This window comes from Miscanthus floridulus, chromosome 19, assembly GCF_019320115.1.
Source record: "Miscanthus floridulus cultivar M001 chromosome 19, ASM1932011v1, whole genome shotgun sequence".
Classification (NCBI taxonomy): Eukaryota; Viridiplantae; Streptophyta; class Magnoliopsida; order Poales; family Poaceae; genus Miscanthus; species Miscanthus floridulus.
Window position 1 is genome coordinate 27,778,271 of NC_089598.1, and position 21,652 is coordinate 27,799,922.

Consider the following 21,652-nt stretch of genomic DNA (forward strand, 5'->3'; position numbering starts at 1 on the left):
TGTGCTAGATGACCAAGTTCACCACAATTGAAGCAATCCATTTTGGAGATTAGCTTTCTTCTAGAGCTTGTGAAAAACTTCTTCTTCTTGCCATCGAACTTGATGCCACTCTTGTTTAGCTTCTTTAGCATCTTGGCGGCTTTCTTCACCATGAGAGCAAGATTTTCATCTTCATCTTCTTCATCACTTGAGCTCTCATACTCAAGTCTTGCTTTGCCCTTGTCTTGGCTAGCTTTGAATGCTAAGTCCTTCTCTTTCTTCTTGGTAGAGGATGAGCCATCTTGTAGCATGATGTGCATGTACATCTCATGAGCATTGATCTTTTCTAAGATTTGTGTCGGTGTAGCGGTGGAAAGTTCACCTTGGTGTAGCACGGTCACAATGTGCCCATATTTGTCAATGGGGAGGACACTCAAGATCTTTCTCACAACATCGGATGGTGACATTTGAGTAAGTCCAAGCCCATTGACTTCCTCTACAAGAACATTTAAACGTGAATACATCTCATTAGCATATTCTTTGAGAAGTATCTCAAATGAATTTAGCTTTTTAATCACAAGATGATAGCATTCCTCACGCTCACTCTTGGTTCCCTCATGGAGTGCACAAACATCCGACCATAGTGCATGGGCGTCTTTGTGGTTCCTTACGCGGTTGAACATATCTTTGCAAAGGCCTCTAAAGATGGTGTTTCGAGCCTTTGCATTCCACTTTTCATAATTAACCTCATCGCCTTGTAAGTTAGTAGCATCCCAAGATTTTGGGAAGCCTTGTGAGGCGGCTCTAAAAATACCAACGTCTAGAGCTTCTAAGTACGCCTCCATGTGGATTTTCTAATATGGAAAGTCATCTCCCTCAAAGATAGGAGGAGGTTCATCCCCGTGAGACATCTTGCTCTAAGCGATTAAGCTTAACAACGTGAGCACGAGGCTCTGATACTAATTGAAAGGATCAAGATGCCCAAGAGGGGGGGGTGAATTGGGCTAATTCTAAATTTTCTTGCAATAATTAAATCCTACGGTTAGCCCAATTAACCCTTTGTGTCTAGAAAAGTGTTTCTATTAATCTAATGCACAATGAACTTGCAACCTATGTTCCAAACTTACTCTAGCATGGCAATTCTATGAATGTAAATACAAGTATTGAATTGCTCAAAGTAAATAGAGAGACAGGAACGCAGCGATGTTTTGCCGAGGTATCGGAGAGTCACCACTTCCCACTAGTCCTCATTGGAGCACCCGCGCAAGGGTGTAGCTCTCCTTGATCCGTGCAAGGATCAAGTGCTCTCTATAGGTTGATTCTTCGACACTCCATCGCGGTGAATCACCCAAAACCGCTCATAACTTGAGTTGGGTCACCCACAAGCTCCGTCGGGTGATCACCAAGCTACCAATCACCACCAAGCCGTCTAGGTGATGGCGATCACCAAGAGTAACAAGCACTAACTCTCACTTGACCACTCAAAGCCTAATGAGAACGGTGGATGCACACTTTGCTACTCTTGATTCACTAATGAGGCTACTCTCTTGGATTCACGAATCTCAATCACCTCACTAGGACCTTGCTCTTATTGGCACTCACAAACGTGTTTCTCAGCTGTTGGAATGAGTAAAAGTAACTCCACACATGAGTGGAGCTTCTATTTATAAGACAGCCTAAAAAACGAACCGTTATGTGCCTCTGCAGGGTGATCGGATGCTCTAATCATGTTGACTGGATGCTCCGGTCAGTTCAACTAGCACACCAGTGTTTAAGTGTTGACCGGACGCTAGCAAGGTCCGATCACCACTGACCGAACGTGTCCGGTCGTATTAAACCCTCACTGGATGCTTACTGTACTTGACCGGACGCTAGATCCTCAGGGTCCGGTCAGTATCGATCGGACACGTCCGGTCACAGATTTCCTTCTCTGGAACCTTACTGGAGTCGAACGGACGCTGCCTCTCAGCGTCCGGTCACTTAACCACTCCAGCGTCCGGTCGCACCGAACACAATCTCCTTGATCAAATGTACTGACCGGACCCTGTGGCCAGCGTCCGGTCGCACCAGAGCCAGCGTCCGGTCAGCATTTGACCCTCCATTCACTTCTAACTCTCGAACATATATGAATGAAGTTTGCTCCATAGGATCATAGGGCAGTTGTGAAGCTACCTAGTGCTAGTTTTAACAAGTGTGCCCCACACCTAACTCACTAGACTTACCTAGGTCAAACTACCCATCCATACCCTCCTTAATAGTACGGTCAAAGGAAAAACAAAGTCCTAAACTACTCTAAGTGTCACTCCAACTCCAATCGACACTTAGAACTAGTCATCCTTAACCTTGTCGTCTATCCTTTAAAAACCAAAACGATTTCCATCATAGGGGCATGACAACCTTGATTGCCCAATTGATCTCTATTACCATGACCTAACGTAATTGCCTCTGCAAAACACACGTTAGTCATAGTAATTTTGTATTGTCATTAATCACTGAAACCCAACTAGGGGCCTAGATGCTTTCACCTCTTAATAGTACGGTAATCCTATTAACTTAAATTTAAAAGTATAACGAATTTAAACCTTTTGACTTGATCTCTTTCAACCAAAGCCATGTATTCCACTCTTCATCAAGTGAGGGTGCCAACATGTTGATATTGATCTTTTTACTTGAGCATAGCCATCTTGAGCATGTGACTTGATTCTATTTATCAAATTTGAATAATCCCAAATGTATTAAGTTACTTCCATCAAATACTCCAATAGTGATTTGATCCTCCACATATACATGACCATCATAGCTTGATTAGTACTTCAACTAAATGCAAGTACTTCCTTCTTCACCCTAGCTAGTTTTTTTGGTCACCAAGCCATCGCTTGCCCTTCACCCTTGCTTAGTACCTCAAAGCATTTCCTTGCTATCTTTACCATCTCAAGCCATCTATATGCTCAGCTGCAGCATTAAGAAGCCTCGTATGACGGTCCGAGATCAAACATATAGTGCGAGATGGGCCAAGCACTTGTACACATAGAAGTCGCATGAACCGTGACCACGATTCATTGTTCTCTCCCTCTGCCAAAGCAAAAGCCACGGGTACTATCTAGTCCTCAGGATCAACAGCAGCAACCATCATCAAGGTGCCCCTATACTTTCCTATAAGGAAAGTGCCATCAACAAGTACGACTGATCGATAAAACTGGAATGCATGTTCCGTTTGTGCGAACGACTAGAACACACGATAGATGACATGCCTCAATGGGTCCCGAAAATACATCCCTCCGGTGTCCACAAACCATTTCAAGCCAGGGTTGTAGTAATGCATTACACATAAAATGCGGAGCACTCTGTTGTATGCTTCCTCCCAACTACCCCATCGAATCGCCAGAGCAATTTGCTTGGTACGCCAAGCCTTTCCTTACGTCACATCGTACTTAACGAATCTAGATATGGACTGTTGTAAAGAAGACATCGAAATGTCGTTATTGTCATCAACAAGCCCTAATATACAACGGGCAAGGTAATGTGCAGTGAGCTGCTGATGATTTTTCTTCCCCCTATTGTCTAGGCAAGTGTGGGGTTCGATAACTTTAGTTATTCTTCACTTGCTATCACTCTGTCTCTTTCGTGCATTTAACCTCCACATACAACTATTTTTGCATATCACGTGGTACCTCAACTCCTGGTCCGAATGAGTGACAGTGTACGGCCTATGGTGGTACACAACATAGTCCTGAAGGAAGAGTTTCATCTCTGACATTGTGTTGAATATCATCCCCTTCCTAAGGGTTTCTTTCTCATGGTCATGTAATAATTTCCTACACATCTGGAGACCGGTGTCATCAACTGCCATATCCGTCATGCTGACATCCCTATAGTTCAGAACGCGCTTGAAAGGTATGTTCTTACACCTTAGTTGCTCAAGCTCAGTCGCTGTGTAAGATGGTGGTGGAACATACTACTACGCTTCGCTAATTCTGACCCATGAATCATAGGGGGTGTCATCTACGCTAGACCGGGCCAGGAGGCGCGGGCGTAGGCCTCGACGGACAGCCGCCGTGTGTGGCCGGAGGGAGTGGCGCGCCGGTGTGCGGGCGCGACGACCGCATCGGGCGGCCGACGGCCGTGACGTGCCGGCGTTCGTGGCGCGACGGCGGTCGGGTGTGGCTGCGGGCGACGGGCGCTGGCGTGGGTGGACGTGAGCGCGGGTGCGGCGGCGGGCAGGGCCGGCGTGCTCGGCTGCGGGCTGGCGTGAGCGAACACAGGGGTTTTATTCGGCTCTGCCGCGCCATGGATCAGGGCGCGGCACTACCGCGCCAAGATCGGTGGCACGGTAAGCCTAGCCACGTCATCGGTCAGCGATTCCGGTCGTTGCCACGTCAGCCCGCTGCCGCGCCACCATGCATGGCGCGGCACAGGCTTTTGGCCACGCCATGACAATAGGCGCGGTCAAAAGTGTTAGTTTTTTTTTAAAAAAGACAGTGTTAGATTTAAAATTAGTTTTTAAAAATTGTTAAAATTAAAAAAAATCTGGTGAGACCGGTGAACCTTCTGCAATTTCCTAAACGAATATTTCCACCATTAGTATATAGGTCCATTCCCCTGCGTTTCTTCGTGCTCCCATTAGCATATAATATGAAAGTATTGTTGTGTTCATCATCACTTCCAGTTGACTACTCCCATTAGTATATACTTTCTCTATCCAAAATATAAGTCGTTATAAGATGCGTGCAGGTCAAACTTTTTCAACTTTGATTAGGTTTGTAAAAAATACGTGCAACATTTATATCTCAAAATAAGTTTATTATGAAAATATATTCAATGTTCTATGTAATGATACTAATTATGTATTATAAATATTAATATTTTTTTATATATAATTGGTCGAAGTTAAAAAAAAATTAATTTCTCGGAAAGCGAGAATAAATTCTATTTTGGGACAGAAAGAGTATATGAAAGCAGTGTTGAAAATATTTTAACAATCAAGTTCGTCTCTGTCTGATTGGTAAGCTTAGACATCATAATGGTATCAAAAATTTTTGACTCTCATGGACACCTTCATGGATCAGTGCAAAGCATCCCAATCCTACAACATACACAAATGACAACCTTAAAGTTGTGATATTTTCAAAGGATGAACAATAAAGACCATCTTAGACGTTCTGGCATTAGAGTATATACGTGCAGACACATAGGCATGGTGGTGTAAGTGAGCAGCCAACAGGAGTCGAGAGTCAGGGGTGTTTGATCCTAGGACTAAACTTTAGTCCCTGTCACATTGAATTTTTAGATATCAAATAGGAGGACTTAACATGAGCTAATTATAAAACTAATTACATAAGTTGTGGCTAATTCGCTTGCCAGCGCCATGTACAGGATGGTATGGAGATGTGGTGAAACTTATTCGTGGATTTGTTGGCGCACGAAAGAAATGGATATCGAAAATCTCTTCCTGCCGGTATAAAAAATAATTTTAGCCGCATCACGAAAAGATCTACACAGTAGAGTTTGTGAGCCATAAAATTTCACGAACTTAGCTTTTTGGATTAAATGCCACTTTAACGTCGGTCATATACTTTTACAGTATTGTTATCTTATCGTGCGATCCGTGTATTTTTAGTACAAAAGTTTAGCTGTCTCGTAGCAACGCATGGACACGAACCTATTTGCATATATAGTCAAACCTGTGTGTACATGGTTATATGGAGATACAGCGGAACTTATTCATGTATTTATTGACGCATGAAAGAAATGGATATCGTAGAATTCTTTTTGCTGATATAAAATATTATCTTAGTCGTATCACGAAAAAATCTATACAGTAGAGTTTGTGAGCCTGCGACATCGCGTTCTCCGTGACTATGTTAATTTTACGAACTTTGTTTTTTGAATTAAATGTCACTTTGACGTCGGTATTTAATTTAACAGTATTGTTATCTTATCGTGCGATCCATGTGTTTTTAGTATAAAAGATTTCGTTGTCCGTAGGACATGCTACCTAATGAACTGACGAAGAATCAACAATGACATAACACATGTTAAAAAAAAGACATAACACAGGCACTAGCACTAGTGGATACACGGTCGTCTCGACCCGGAATGCTTGCCAGCCCGGCTCTGGTTCACTGGTTGGACGAAGAAAGAACCAACAATGATATGGACCCAACCAAGAAGACGTCCATGGAAAAGCGTGGCCTGGCCTTGTTTCCCCGGTTTCTGTGGTCGACCACGGGGTCTAAGATGAGACGAGTACCGGACGGACTCGACGGAGCTCCGCCCCTTTTGGACCTACGAGCACTCTACAGTCTACACAGCGCACACGACGTCGATCGGTCAATCATCGGACGGAGGCTTGCAACTGAGTGCGTTCGTTGCCCGATGGATTCCGGCCGAACGAGATGGGCACAGGCCGGCCAATCGGCAATCGTTGCCAGCCTATCACGCACGCTCTTGGAGACTTGGAGCTGCTCCGCCGGCATCGATGACGGGCGAAACTGAGACGCGTTGGTTCCTCCGTGCCTGCATCGTCTCGTCTCCGTTTTCCGACGCGCTGCGGCCGTGGGTCTGATCCGCTCTACCTGCCTGGGTTGCTGGACTCGGTTCCGCATAGAGCAACAGGGCTCGCCTACCTTGTCAGGTGGTTCACTGTTCGTATCGGGCCGCTAGGGGGCCGAGGCACTAGCCCAGCAGCACACGAGGGCCCGAGTGGGGTTTTCTGGCTAGTTGAGCGGGCCGAAATTGTTCAATGGGCTGAGCTAGTGTGCTGGCAGGACACGTTGTTCCTCGGGGGACAAAATGCGCTCTTCGAGTGACACGTTGACACGGTCTTTGTAAGCAAACGATTTATTCCGAGACGAATCATCTGGATCACTCGCTTCATCAGTTTATATACTGATTGTAAAGTGACATATAATCAGATCAGTCCTGGTCCTGGACAATGACATGCGTGGCTACGGCCAGCTTGAGTGCTCGGAGGACTCGGTCGAAGTTGTGCGTCATGTGGCTGCCTACAAGAAAGTCCACTGGAAATCTAGGACGTTCCTTCTCCTAGCCGTCGCAAGCCTGCACTGATTGAAGAGAAAACAGTAATCAATTTCATTTCATTAAACTATGTGCAGGTTTTCATAATGACAGGATGTGCGTAGGTACATGCTTAGTCTTGTGTTTCTCCTATACAACTAAAAAGAAAGAAAGTAAGACCACCGTTTTGTGCGACAATCGTCGCTCCGTCGGTCCGCCACTCCCTTACGATACGGAAATCCCCTCGCGTCTCTAGCGTTGACGGAAATCCCCACCGCCTTGCGGCTTCTCGATCTCTCCTCGCTCGTCCTCTCCGTCACGATTCTTCTCCTCCGCCGCTTCCAGGCCCTCCGATCGCCGCCCCTGCCTCCACGCAGCTTCCGGCGACGCTGCGCTCCCGAGCGACGTCCTCCCTCCCCCTCCCCGAGGTTGCGCCACCGCCGCTGGTACACACGGTGCCAGGAAACAGCCGCTCCGCCCTCGCCGGCTCCGACTCGCGGCGCGGTCCGCCTTTCCCATCACCGCGCGCTCTACCCCTCCCTCTTCCCGGCTCTGGTACCTGACGTTGTGCCGCGCTACCACGGGAGCCCCAGCGCGGGCAAACCCTAGCGAGGCAACCCGGGCGTCAGTCTTCCACGTGAGTACATTTCTTGCCAATTTAGGCTGCGTTCAGCTGGTATGGAGGAAGTACTGTTCCCGGCTGAATTTTTACTGTTCACGGATGATTCCTCTCACAAATTCCTCCAGCTTCATCTAGGTTCGTCAAATTCCTCCAGATTCATCCAGATTCCTCCGAGCGAACGGGGCCTTAATTCTTCCTTCATTTCTTATTGTTAGCAATAAATGACCATGCCATTTGTTTAGAGGTTGCTAATGCAGATGTTGATGGTCTGGTGGATCTAGACCTACCGAGCTGTGTTGATGCCTTTCCCACTGCCTTCGATTTTGATTCCAGCCATTCCATCCGACGCCGCCTATCAGCTTGCCTTGCCGGTATACCATGTTGCTTCTCTTTTAGCAATTTTCTTTAGTATTTTCATGCTCTCTGCTCCATGCTAATTGATTGTTCCATGTTTACCATGTCTGTTACATTGTTGCTGATACAATTAGTCTGCTTCTTAATTAGATTTGTCACGACCAGCCAACTGGTGATCAGCCATTCCATCCGCCGCCGCCTATCATCTCACTCTGCCGGTATACCATTGCTCCAGCAATTTGATGTGCCACCATGCTCAGCTGACACAGAAGGTGCCTATGATAAATGTATATTTATGTCAGCTTTTCATTTGGTGCGTGCAACAAGTATGTCATTACTGAATTGATGTTACTATATGCAGGTATTCATATGCAGGATGCCTACTTCCTTATTATCAGTGGACTGCAATGATTAATACGATAATCAAGATATTTATTAAGGAGTTCATTGAAAATGGGAGTAACCTCCGCAGCAAGGATGCCAACTTCATTATCAGTGGAATTCCTTTGCCACCTGTTTCAAAGGTAAACCTATAGTAGCCGTTTTTCCCTTAGTCAAGTTAATCGGATGCACTTTGATTAATTATTGTACTACAAATAACCCAGTAGGCGCAACCACAAGCATATGCCTTCCATTTGGGAAAGAAACCTCTAGATGCCAACTGTTATTTTTGCATGATCTACTGGTCATTTCCATGTGGTCACATCCTAATGCACTTCCAACATTAAAAATTGAGTTCCCCATCAGAAGTCACGTCGTTGAAGCGTATCTTCTTTAGTTCCTCTGTAAGTATGGATCATTTTTTATGTTTGTACCGAAACAGATTCGAAACTTATTATCTCTATTCTATATTGCAGTTGCATGTGCCTCATATTTGACACTTTGCTTTATACTGATATCTATCTTTTTTTTATTACAGATACAGGATCACAGATGTTTCTGTTGTTAATTAACGTCATGCTTTTAAAGGACAGGCCTTGTAGCTATCCTCATGGTTTCAGCTGAATTGTGGGCTTTTGGTTTCAGAGCATTGTATTGATTCATCGTCTCGCACTGTCTATCGGCATAAGGATATGTGCTTCATGCCATAATAGTATGTCATAATAATATAGTTTATTGTGTGCTCAGAAGATCAGATATAAAGACATTGTAGGTTGATGTGAGCTGCTGGTTGACTGCATCTCTTATTGAAATGGCTGCCTCCAGTTAATTACCGATATTTTTATCTTCATGTAATATGGTTCAAACATGGTACATTGTGATGTGAACTTCTCCATAAATCAGTTAATTACCTTTTCTTTTTGGTAGTCATACAACTGAAATATATTATCCAAATGTCTAAAAAAACACAAACGTTGATTATGATGTGAGCTTCTCTATAAGGTTGATCAAGTTTGAAGCATTCTAGAATGGTTAGATAATGCCGATTTGATTCGGTAAATCCAGATACATAAAGGTTCATGTTATTACTATACTATTGCATGCCTCTAGATTGCCCAATGTATGTCTTTTGCAGCTTATCCCTATTGTTTCTTCCTAAATTACCCTAGATATACGTTCTACATAATCAACATCCGGATCAGTTGTCATCTTCCTGCTGCAGCTGTAGGTGAACACAAGCAGTACACTTTACAGGATATAAGCAGTTTGGTCTCTGCAGCAACAACTGCAGCTGCAATCCAGAAAAGGCCAGCAGATCAGGCCTACAAAACCTACCTCATCCCTTTAATACTGCAATTGTTTTCTGCGTACATCCTAAATCCTAATTCTTAATGTACTCTCCTGAACATATTACATTATAGACTAGAGAAATATTGATGTGTACCCGTGTTCCTTCATCTTCTTTCGAGCTTATCGTTTAATACTGCTTAAATACTATTCAGATTTTACTGAGACATGTGAATATTGTTTCAGATAAAAGGAGACTTTGTGTCACACTTTCTTGGTTATGATGATAACAACTTCAATAGAATACAGGAATAGGTGGTGCATAATAATATTTCAGCGTGAAGATGCTAACTCTGAAATAGGGGGCCATTGGGTGGGACTTGGAAGCATTATATAAAGGTGAACAAAAGAAACAAATAGGTTCACAATTTCTGTTAGTAAACCCTCGCAGCTTGCAGGTCGCAGTTGCATACCGTGCAGTTTTGTATGCCATTATAATACATGTAACCATGCTCAATCTGTGTAAAGATCTATTCACATCTCTGGTCTTAATATTCTCGCAGGTTGCATTTTTTGGCCGCTGAAGTAGGACCAAGAGTTGCAGCATCCTGTGCAAATGCAACATTATCGGTTTTGACAAGGCATGATTCTAGGTGAGCCAGTTGTGCAATAGGCGATGCCCAGTGACTTGATTAATGAACATTGGCTGATTTTGATATACCATGTTAGTTTTATAGCTGGAATGCAGTAACTCTTTCTTATTTAGTGGAATAAAAAATTTTGTGGATTCTGCAATTCAGTTATTTTCGTGTCTGACCGTATTGTGTAGACCTTCCCTTGGTGTATTTGTGATTGAGTGCCTATCTTAGAGCAGTATATTCAAAATATATGATTCTACCATAAACGCTCCATCTCAGATCACTATATGTGATTTTACTATACAGAATGTAGAACTTATAAAGTTAACACTTAGTTCAGCTTAACCATACTTTGTGTAAACTTTAGGATTTTAGTTTGAAGCCAGATTAAAATTTTGGTTACTGAATCTACATCTTTTCCTATTTTGTTTGTCCAAAAATACAGTGTCATTTAGGTTCATGAAGATGAGATGACAAGCGCCTTTCTCAGGTTTGGTCAGGTTTCCTTGCAGCTTGCTTCCCAGGCATGGAGTCCCTTCACATCAAGCTTCAATTATGCAAGGTTATTAGCTCATGGAATCCTTTGCACCTCACACCATTTTCTAGGTGGTGTCCTTTGCACCTTACACCATTGTTACATTCAAGTGAAGTGAAGTGAAACAATCTTACAGTGAAGTGAAACAAACCCAAAGCCTACTCTGGCACTCTCTAGGTGTGTGCTTTCAGGACACTCCGTCCAATGGTCTAAGGTTTCAGAAATAACGATTTCGTTCACAACTTATAGGCTCCATTTCATTATGTAATGAACAATCTTGCTTTTATAAAGTTCGTTTCCATATCACTGTTGTTATTACAGTCAAATTGTTGTGAGCCGAAGTGTCCTAATTTGCAATTATGCCATGCAACTCGGCTTTTTTCAGCTTTCTCTTTTTGCCCGTATTAGAGTATATACATGCAGGCACATAGGCATGATGGTGCAAGTGAGCAGCCAGCAGGAGTCGAGAGTTAGGGGGTGTTTAAATTCCAGGACTAAATTTTAGTCCCGGTTACATTGAATTTTTAGATATCAATTAGGAGGACTAAATATGAGCTAATTATAAAACTAATTACATAAGTTGTGGCTAATTCGCTTGCCAGCGCCGTGTACAGGATGGTATGGAGATGTGGTGAAACTATTCGTGGATTTGTTGGCCCACGAAAGAAATGGATATCGAAAATCTCTTCATGCCGGTATAAAAAATGATCTTAGCTGCATCATGGAAAGATCTACACAGTAGAGTTTGTGAGCCTGCGACGCCATGCTCTCTGTGACTGTGTAAATTTCACGAACTTAGTTTTTTGGATTAAATATCACTTTAACGTCGGTCATATACTTTTACAATATTGTTATCTTATCGTACGATCCGTGTGTTTTTAGTATAAAAGTTTAGTTGTCCCGTAGCAACGCACGGGCACGAATCTATTTACATATATACTCTAACCCGTGTATACATAATTATATGGAGATGCAGTGGAACTTATTCATGGATTTATTGGCGCATGAAAGAAATGGATATCGTAGAATTCTTTCTGCCGATATAAAATATTATCTTAGCCGCATCACGAAAAAGTCTATACAGTAGAGTTTGTGAGCCTACGACGTCGCGTTCTCCGTGACTGTGTTAATTTTACGAACTTTGCTTTTTGAATTAAATGCCACTTTGACGTCGATATTTAATTTAACAGTATTGTTATCTTATTATGCAATCCGTGTATTTTTAATATAAAAAATTTAGTTGTTTCGTAGCAACGCGCGAACACGCTTCCAGCTCCTAAACAAAAAGTCAAAGCAGAGACAAATCAAATTACCGGCGAAAGCTTTGGACCTGGCGACGTGGTCGAAGCAAAAGACCGGTCCATTTTAAACGTGTTTCAGCCGACGACCGTGTTTCTCTCCAAGGTCGACGCGCAAGAAAATTCCCCGGACACGTCACATCAACCGTCCGGCCGTCCAACCCACAGTCGCTCAGCCTCTGGTGGCCGTCCGATCATCCCGCGGAATATCCCCGCGGTTCCCGGTCCAGCCCCCAGCACCTTCTCGGAACGGTCTGGAGCTAATACTCTTGCCCCCCTACTGTTTCCTCTTCTCCGTAACGGGTCCAGGCTCGAACGAGAGGAGGACTTGTATGTAAAAATAGGATTTTTTGTGTGGCCGCCCGCGGAAAGTTAAAGAAGGGAAGCTACCGGGCCCTATTTCACCTTCAATTTTGCTAGGCCAGGGGGGAGACGAGGAGGAAGCAAACGCCGGAGCACTTGCACGCGTTCTTCGCCTCTCACCCCACGGGACGGGAGGCGAGGGCGCGGCGAGCCAGCCGGCGGGCGCAATCGGACTTGGGGAGGCAAAGGAAATCCCGGAGAGCAGTTCATTTTCGCCTCCCCATTTTCCTCCCGAGTTGGGTTCGGTCTGCGTCGATTAGTCCGGCGCCCGAATCCGCAACAATCCCGTTCGCCGAGGGATCGAGCAAGCCAGGCGTGGATCGTAGGCGGTAGTCCGTTCCTGCCCCTTCTCCTCCTTCGCCTGCTCTTGCCGCGGTCTCCCCTCCGGCCGATTTGGAGCCGACAGGTTGGTTTGGTGATCGCTCGAGCTTTTCCTTCGGTGCTGTTCGATTTGTGATCGGGGAGATGTGAATGCGGGTGGTTTTAGTAGCGTGTCGTTGATCTGCGGTGAGGAAATCGCATGCTTTAAGGCAGGATTGATGGTCATCAGAGCCATCTTTGTCGGTCGTTGTAATCTTGAGGTGGCAGGGTGGTTGGTCGCAGATGAAACATATTTGCTTGGCTGGCATAATTGTCAGCTTGAAGTGTACTCCCTCCGTCCCAAAAATATTGCAATCCTAGAGTTTGAAAAATGTCCCACAAAAAATGCAATCCTAGCAACTGCAGCTGCAGATCAGATGTCAGGCTGTCACGCAGGCAGGTACTCAGTAATTCAGATTGAATTGTCATTATGTTCGTAAAAAAAATGTATACATACTTGATAACATGCAAACACACATTTTGTTTAGGTGATAGGTTCGTGTGATTAGTTTCTAACAAAAGTTTTTTTTTAAAAAAAAATTCTGGCTTTAATTGTTAAGGCCTGTTTAGATAGAGAGACTATGTTGCAAATCAACCATGCCAGAATTCAAGTTGGTGTCCTTCAAATCTTTTTATTATATATATATAGCCTATTAATCGTTGACTGGTCTGAAAAGTAGCAAGAGCTAGGTTGAATTGTAATTCGTTTTTACAGCTTTATGTCCAGCAACTTGTGTGCAATATTTTGTTTGACCTGATGTGCGACATTTCCTTGTACCTTCTTACTGTAAAACTTGTTTATCTGATTCAGCTTACTTTGTTCCAATTGGCAGATCATTCAATATCCTTGTCATACATTCCCAACCTTGATATAAAGACCTCCTACGTTCAGAAACCTGTATTTTTGAAGGATATTTCACAATGAAGCCCAATCAGTTGATTCTATCCACTCTTGATATAGACAGGGTATACCCATACAAGTTCCAACCAGAGTTTCCAACGTCTCATGATCTTGGATTGAATTTGTTTTCACAAGCCGGTACAGTGCTGGGTACTTGTTTAAGACATCATAGGAAGATTTGCTCTTCTGGAAATGTAATGGTCCATGGAGCTTTCGATCGCCTCAACAAGCTTTCCCGAGCTCTCTATTTCTGGCTTTCTAGACCATCTGATCCTAAGATTTTGCGCTGGCTGGCAGCTGTAGCAGCGAAGAGTTCTAGATCTTGTCAGTTGCGTTTCAACCAAGTGGGCTCCCACATGCAAAACTCGACTAGACTGCAGTTCAGCTTTCTAGTGAGACAAGAGCAAGCAATACAACTAATTTTAGCTAGGTTTGCAAGTGGAACGATTGGGCGACTATTGAATGAGCAGCAACATGCCTCCAATCTTCTTACTCTAGCTGGCGCTGCTGCTATCGTACCACCACTTGAAAATATGTGAGGACCATGCTCCAATGCAGTTTATTTGTATTTGTGATGCACTCTCCTTATTCGTTTCTTTCTGTTGTATAGTTGTCTCTAGTTAACTGATGATTTCCTTTTTTGAATGGACAAGATCACCAATGATGCTTACCGAGTCAATCGCATCGCGAAACATTGACAGTGATATCAGAAGACTTGTTGATCAGCCTTATGTAGAAGGAAAAGGCTTAAATTGTGCTTGTCCTTCTGTGCCTAGTACTATATTTCAAGAAGATCCAATTGAACCAAAAACTGGAATCAAATTCCCAGCATTTCTGGAAGATGACTCCAGTCCATCTGCAGCGGTATTTTCCTTTTCCTTAAAACCATAGTTTCTCTTATTCCGGAGGAATTGATTTTATTTCTTACGTATATAGAATTTTTCATTTTAAATCATTTTCATTGTTATGCAAGGTAGTGGTGTATAACAATCAATAGATAAATTGAACCAGCTGGGGTACATGTTCGTGATTTTTTTTCTATTGAAACTTGCTTTTACAGTTTAGAACTTATAAAAAAAAACCTTGACCTGCGGGGGGTAAGACGTCCCCCGGGCAATGCCTGGTAGAGAAGATCTCTCACGCAGATCAAGAAAATCCCCGAACCTCCGCCCCTGCACCCTTACACGGGACCATTCACCACGTGAGATGGTTCGGAACCACCGTGCTTTGAGTGAGTCGGACGAGGGGATTTTTTTACCCAGGCCACGTAAATCTGCTCCCTCTGGGAGTCGAACCCGGGTCGCTGGGGTGCCATGCGGCCGCTCTAGCCATTTCAGCCAAGAGTCCGTTGGCACAATTTAGAACTTATTAATCTACATAATTGTATATACTGTATACTTTTATGCATCCGGTATCTGCGCAATGCAATTTTTTATGGTTTTGAAACATTGACTTAAATCTTTCAGTTTTGGTATATTACTTTCAGTTTTCGTATCGTTCTGTAAAATTTTTCGTTTTGATCCCTCCTTGTGACAGTTTCTATTGATAATTAAACCTTCAGGTCCTTGTTGGGATAGGTTTCAAAGGCATGAGAGTAATGAGGGTCAAAAATCTGAACCTGTACGCTTTTGGTTTATGTGAGTTACAGAATTTTTTCAATTGGTTCTGTTCTGTGTCAGTTTGCCAGTGAATACTGCTTATTTGACAAGCCTCTGTTTGTTACTGATGAAATTTTCTCATAGATATGCAACCGACTTCTATCCGGGAAAAGCTGGGTCCTAAGTATGGTTCATTTCCAACGGACAAGCTGATGGAGAACCCTGATTTCTATAGCGATCTTCTCAGGTATATCGATACATCATTTTCATGATAATTCTGAACTTGTTGCTTACCGTAAGTTCCTGTTTGTAAAGGAGGTTTTGGGATCTGTTTCTTAGGATTTAGTTGTAAATCCTAACATTTCTAGAGCAAATCTCATCTCCCAGTCAGGCCCTACGTGAGTTTGGCGACCATACATTTTAGGAAGTGCATAGGCCTAGCACTGGTGCAAGCGGTAGAGTCTTACCACCTGTGACCAGAAGGTCCCGGGTTCGAGTCGCGGTCTCCTCGCATTGCACAGGCGAGGGTAAGGCTTGCCACTAACACCCTTCCCCAGACCCCGCACAGAGCGGGAGCTCTCTGCACTGACTAATGTGGCTGCACAAAATTTAGCTCCCTTGTTAAGTAATGTAAGACCAAAGGTGCATATGGAACATCCACTGAGCTGGATATGTTATTGTGCTAGGTGGTTGCTGGGAACAATACTTGCTATCAGTTGATGTATTATCATTAAATAAATTTCTGCTTATATCTGCATTTGTATTAGTGTCATCCATTTCAGAATGTATGTGACACACAGGTGCTCATGCAAAGTTTACAGCCTCATTTGCATATATACAATGACTTATTAATCCTCAGAGTACAGATTTTTGTTTAGGGGCAAGCAGATATTGTAGCATTCTGAATGTTTTACATCGAATCTGTTGTTCTGGAGTATGACAATAGTTCTCCTTGTTCATTCTGTTATCTTCTGATGCTCATAAACTTGTATTATTATTTTCCAGGGAAAACCTTGATATGAGGGTTAGGTTGGTGGTTAACTACAATGGCCTTAGCGTTGGTGCAGTGCGAGAGTAAGAAAAATAAAACTGTCATGATTCTTCTCTCACCATGAAATTATGTTGTCTTTTGAAGACAAAACTCACACTCATTTTATTTTTCTTGCAGCGTGTTTGAGAAGTCCCTTGGCCTGCGTCTGCAGAAGGTACTTTGTGGCTCAGGCGCTCAGCTGCTACTGCAATTCTTTTCTAGTTATTATGTCTAGTGTAGAACTGACTTACAGACCTTCTGCATTTCCATTCAACCAGATAAATCCTAACACTGACTTTCACTGCTTGAAGACCTTTGGTTCTCACTTCACGGAAGATATCGCCATACCTTCGGTAAGGTCTAATCCATCATTTGAGGTTCTATAAGTTTAAACATGATCACTTGACTAGTTAACTACACCCTCTGTTCCTTGCAGTAGCAATGAACTTACCTTGACCAACCTAGGAGAAACTAGGTGGCATTGTAAATAAGAAGAAATAGGCTCCCAAATTTTGAGTCCAAGTGGACTCAAACCTGGCTAGTGATGTACAACCACACCTACCATCAATTGAGATAGGCTTGGTTCCTACATTTAGTATGATCTTTTTTATAAACAAAGACCAGAGAAAATCAGTATGAACAATATTGCAACCAACTAGAACTACCTAAATAATTACTATGGTGGGGCGCCTTTGGTGTCCCAGCATAGCAAGTCCCAAGCCCTAGTAAAGGAGGAGGGTTGTGTTAGGCGCGGCGAGCCAATGTAAAAACTTAGCCACTTTAATGAAGATGAAACCCAAAAGAATCCCATTGGGGCGTAACCCTCTTAGCGACGCGCCATGTCAAAACCCGGGTATGGTGTTAAATGAGTAAGGGCCGAGTCGTCACCCCCGTGACGCGCCGTGTCGCGATCTGGACACGGTGTCAAGTGAGCAAGGATCGGGTCGTCGCATCCTTAGTGCGCGCCACATCGGCGCCCGGGTGTGGTGCAAAATAAGCAAGGGTCTTCACACCTACCTCGGCGGGTGCGAAGGGTAAGGAAGCTAGTCGAGCCAACTAGGATCCGTTTAGGTAGCTGGAATGTAGGATCCCTTATATGTAAGTTAAGAGAGTTAGTGGACACAGCGGTTAGGAGGCGTGTAAATATCTTATGCGTCCAAGAGACTAAATGGAAGGGGCAGAAGGCGAAGGAGGTGGACAATACCGGCTTCAAGCTCTGGTACACAGGGACAACTTCAAATAAAAATAGAGTAGGAGTTTTGATTGATAAGAGCCTCAAGGATGGTGTTGTGGAGGTGAGAAGGTAAGGGGATATGATTATCTTAGTTAAACTTGTCATTAGTGATATGGTCTTAAACGTAATTAGTGCGTATGCCCCCAAGTAGCCATGATGAGAGTGCTAAGCGGCTTTTTTGGGAATACTTAGATCGCTTGGTTAGAGCTGTCCCTATTAGCGAGAAGCTCTTTATAGGAGGTGATCTTAATGGCCATGTAGGTACATCAAGTGTAGGTTTCGAGGCGGTTCATGGGGGTTTCGGATATGGTAGTAGGAACCAGGAGGGAGATGAGGTCTTAGACTTCGCCATAGCTTTTGATCTGATGATAGCTAACACTTTCTTCTATAAGAGACAGTCCCATTTAGTGACCTTTAGTAGCGGCCAGTACTTTAGTCAAATCGACTTTGTCCTTACAAGAATGAGAGATAAACGAACATGCGTGGACTGTAAGGTGATACCTGGAGAACGTGTGGTCGCTAAACACAAGCTGGTGGTGGCTGACTTCCGCTTTCTGGTGCAAGCTCGTGGGAACAAACAAGCTAGGGTTGCTAGAACGAAGTGGTGGAAATTAGAAAGGGGGGCATCAAAGGTCTCTAAGGAAAAGGTCATTGAAGAAGGCCCTTGGAATGATGAAGGCGATGCAAACAGCATGTGGGAGAAGATGGCAACATGCGTTCGGAATGTTGCTTCAGAGGTGCTTGAGTGGCTAAAGGGAGCGGATGCGACTCGAAAGACACTTGGTGGTGGAATGAATATGTGCAAAAGACTATTAAGGAAAAGGAGTGCTATAAGCGCTTGTATCATGACAGGTGTGCAAACAATATAGAGAAGTATAAGGTGACCAAGAAGACTGCAAAACGAGCGGTGAGTGAGGCAAGGGGCGGGCCTATGAGGACCTTTACTGGCGTTTGAGTACGAAGGAAGGAGAGAAGGACATTTATAGGATGGCTAGGGCTCGCGATAGGAAGACAAGGGACTTCAACTAAGTCAAGTGCATAAAGAATGAGAGGGAGCAACTCTTGGTGAAGGAGGATGAGATCAGACATAGATGGCAAGAGTATTTTGATAAATTGTTCAATGGTGAGAACGAGAATACCGTTCAGCTGGATGACTCGTTTGATGATACTAACAGGTGTTTTGTGCGGATGATTCAAGAATCGGAGGTTAGAGAAGACTTGAAAAATGATGAAAAGGGGCAAAGCGATGGGCCCTGATGGTATCCCAATCAAGACGTGGAGATGTCTCGGGGATATAGCTATACTATGACTAACTAAGATGTTCAACAATATTTTTCGATCAAACAAGATGCCTGAGGAGTGGAGAAGAAGCATATTGGTACCAATCTACAAGAACAAGGGAGATATCTAAAGTTGTACTAATTATCGGGGAATTAAGTTGATGAGCCACACTATGAAGTTATGGGAGAGAGTCATCGATCAGCTCCTGCGAGGAACGACGTAGATATCAACAAACCAATTTGGTTTCATGCCCGGAAGGTCAACCACAAAAGCAATCTTCTTAATAAAACATGTTATGGAGCGGTTTAGAGAGCATAAGAATGACCTATACTTGGTTTTCATTGACTTGGAGAAGGTTTATGACAAGATACCAAGAAATATTATGTGGTGGTCTTTGGATAAACATAAAGTCCCATCAAAGTACATGACCCTCATCAAGGACATGTACAACAATGTTGTGACTAGTGTTCGAACAAACGATGGTAACAGATTAATTCCCGATTAAAATCGGACTTCATCAAGGGTCAGTCTTAAGCCCATATCTCTTTGCCTTGGTAATGGATGAGGTTACCAGTAGCGGCGGACCCAGAAAATATTTTAGGGGGGGCTGAACAACACTGCTGTTCGATCTTAAGTCTTAGCCCCCTTACACTAGGAAACTAGAGTTATGCCGGCAGACCCTTGAGTCTAAATGTTTTAGATTGAGCAGAACTAAAACCGAATACATGAGATGCGACTTTGGCTGAATTATACAAGAGGAGGGAGATGTGAGTTTGGAAGGTCAAGTAGTGCCTAAGAAGGATACCTTTCGGTATCTGGGATCGATGCTACAGAGGGATGGAGATATTGATGCAGACGTTAGCTATAAAATCAAAGCAGGGTAGATCAAGTGGCGACAAGCTTCTGGCATTTGGCATTCTCTATGATAAGAGGGTATCACAAAAGCTAAAAGGCAAGTTGTATAGAACGACGATTAAATCGGCTATGTTGTATGGAGCAGAATATTGGCCTACAAAGATTCCACATGTTCAACAACTGAGTGTTGTAGAAATGCGTATGTTGTGATGGATTTACGGTCACACAAGAATGGACCGAGTTCGGAACGATGATATACGTGATCGCCTAGAGGTAGCACCAATTGAAGAAAAGCAAGTCCAACATCGGTTGAGGTGGTTTGGCCATGTCCAAAGGAGACCTCCAGAGGCACCAGCGCATTGTGGAGTCCTAAGTTAAGCTAATAATATGAGAAGAGGTAGAGGAAGACCGAAATTGATATGGGGGGAGGCAATAAAAAGAGATTTGAAAGCTTGAGATATACCTAGAGATCTATGTTTGAATAGAAGTACTTGGAAAACAACTATTGAGGTACCTGAACCGTGACTTGGAGCTCTTGGTGGGTTTCAACTCTAGCCTACCCCAATTTAATTAGAACTGAAAGGTTATGTTGTTGTTGTTGTTGCTGCTGCCCAATAAATCTCTAGTAGGTTGATAATACAGAAAAAAAAATCCCCTTGGTTCATTTTGCCAAATTCTGGATTTGAGTATAGTGGCAAAATGTTATGATGTTACCGTGTCTATAGCCATTCTTTATTATAAGGATAACATGTAAATATAACTGCAGGGTACGAAGATTGACTTCTGCCAAACATCAGATGGGAAACTAATAACAGAAAGTAAGTACATTATACCCACAAAAATCTTTTGAGCTGTTCTCCACTGCAATATTGGATCCATCTTGACAAGAACATTTTTACGCAGTTGATGGGAAACAAATTGGTGCTGTTCAGAGCAAAGATCTTTGCAGTAAGTAAAAACTTGCCAAGTATTCCCTCTATTTCAAATTATAGTTCACTTTAGCTTTGTCCTAAGTCAAACTTCTTGAATTTCACCAAGTTTTAGAAAAATATGTTAACATCTACAAGTACAAATAAATGCACTATCAAAACATATTTCATGGAGGATTTAATGAAATTAATTTGATGTTGGTGCAGTTTTCTATAAACTCGGCCAAAGTTAAAGGAATGTGACTTTGGAAAAAAAAAAACTAAAGTGACCTATAATTTAGATTTGAGGGAGTAAATATTTCCGGAAAATGATATTTACTTTGCACAATATGTATCCTTGCTTTCCTTGTACTCCCATTCCCTGAACATATGGAAGTGCTGAAAGAAAATACAAAATCTACAGATAAGCTTAATTTGGACAATGTTAAGTTGTTTACTTGTGCCTCTTTTGCATTTGATAAACGACGGAGTGCATCATGCAATTAGCCTAGAGCAGCTTTACAATATGGTACAGTTCCTTTGTAACTGTTTCTTGTCTGATGAACAGAGGCTTTCTTCGACATGTATATTGGCGACTCACCTGTTTCGCTGGAGGCCAAAAAAGTTGTTACCCAGAACGTGGCTGGACTCATTGGAAGACGCTGAGGAAAGCGAAAGATGATTACTTCATTCTTCTGTACAGTTAGAGAGGATTCATATGAGCGGGAAAAAAGGCGAGAATCATTGCAAGTATATAGAGTGATCTGTGTCTTGTAAAGAAAGCAGGCAAAAGCTCCAATGTATATGTGGAAGATAGCATCTTCAGTTGTGCTAGGCCCCCATTCTATTTTTTCTTTGTTTGGATGGGCCTTTTGCCTCTTCGTAGCTGCTGTATCATGTAAATGCTCCCATTGAGCCAGGAGTTGTAAAATATTAAATTGAAGATGCTTCTTCCATAAAATGATGCATACCTTTAAATCTTTGTTGCACGCACATTGGGATGTGTCTGGA

The 21,652-nt window shown here is 43.2% G+C and overlaps 1 protein-coding gene and 1 long non-coding RNA gene across 5 annotated transcripts; both read left to right on the forward strand.

Annotated features, from left to right (window-relative positions):
- The first annotated feature begins 9,807 nt into the window (after window positions 1-9,807).
- LOC136525196 (uncharacterized) lies at window positions 9,808-11,104 on the forward strand. The gene is made up of 3 exons (XR_010776453.1): window positions 9,808-10,039; window positions 10,204-10,293; window positions 10,724-11,104. It is a non-coding gene; the product is annotated as an uncharacterized lncRNA (long non-coding RNA).
- A 1,449-nt stretch (window positions 11,105-12,553) lies between these two features.
- LOC136529638 (fatty-acid-binding protein 2-like) lies at window positions 12,554-21,636 on the forward strand. 4 transcript variants are annotated; one of them, XM_066522711.1, is made up of 11 exons: window positions 12,554-12,880; window positions 13,668-14,270; window positions 14,389-14,599; window positions 15,297-15,372; window positions 15,478-15,580; window positions 16,339-16,407; window positions 16,502-16,538; window positions 16,642-16,716; window positions 20,500-20,551; window positions 20,637-20,681; window positions 21,210-21,636. In XM_066522711.1, exons 2-11 carry the CDS (start codon window positions 13,756-13,758, stop codon window positions 21,305-21,307), a joined length of 1,281 nt encoding a protein of 426 aa, XP_066378808.1. In that variant the 5' UTR covers window positions 12,554-12,880; window positions 13,668-13,755; the 3' UTR covers window positions 21,308-21,636. The 4 variants fall into 4 exon arrangements, with proteins under 4 accessions (XP_066378808.1, XP_066378811.1, XP_066378809.1 ...); XM_066522712.1 differs by lacking the exon at window positions 12,554-12,880 and adding an exon at window positions 12,887-13,234; XM_066522713.1 differs by lacking the exon at window positions 12,554-12,880 and adding an exon at window positions 12,887-13,230.
- Window positions 21,637-21,652: the final 16 nt, after the last annotated feature.

Bases quoted from the DNA above. Each gene is read 5' to 3' on its own strand.
- LOC136529638 (XM_066522711.1), top strand. From the start codon at position 13,756: ATGAAGCCCAATCAGTTGATTCTATCCACTCTTGATATAGACAGGGTA. The intron at 14,271-14,388 runs GTGAGGACCATG...TGAATGGACAAG, and splicing joins GTACCACCACTTGAAAATAT to ATCACCAATGATGCTTACCG. The intron at 20,552-20,636 runs GTAAGTACATTA...ATTTTTACGCAG, and splicing joins TGGGAAACTAATAACAGAAA to TTGATGGGAAACAAATTGGT.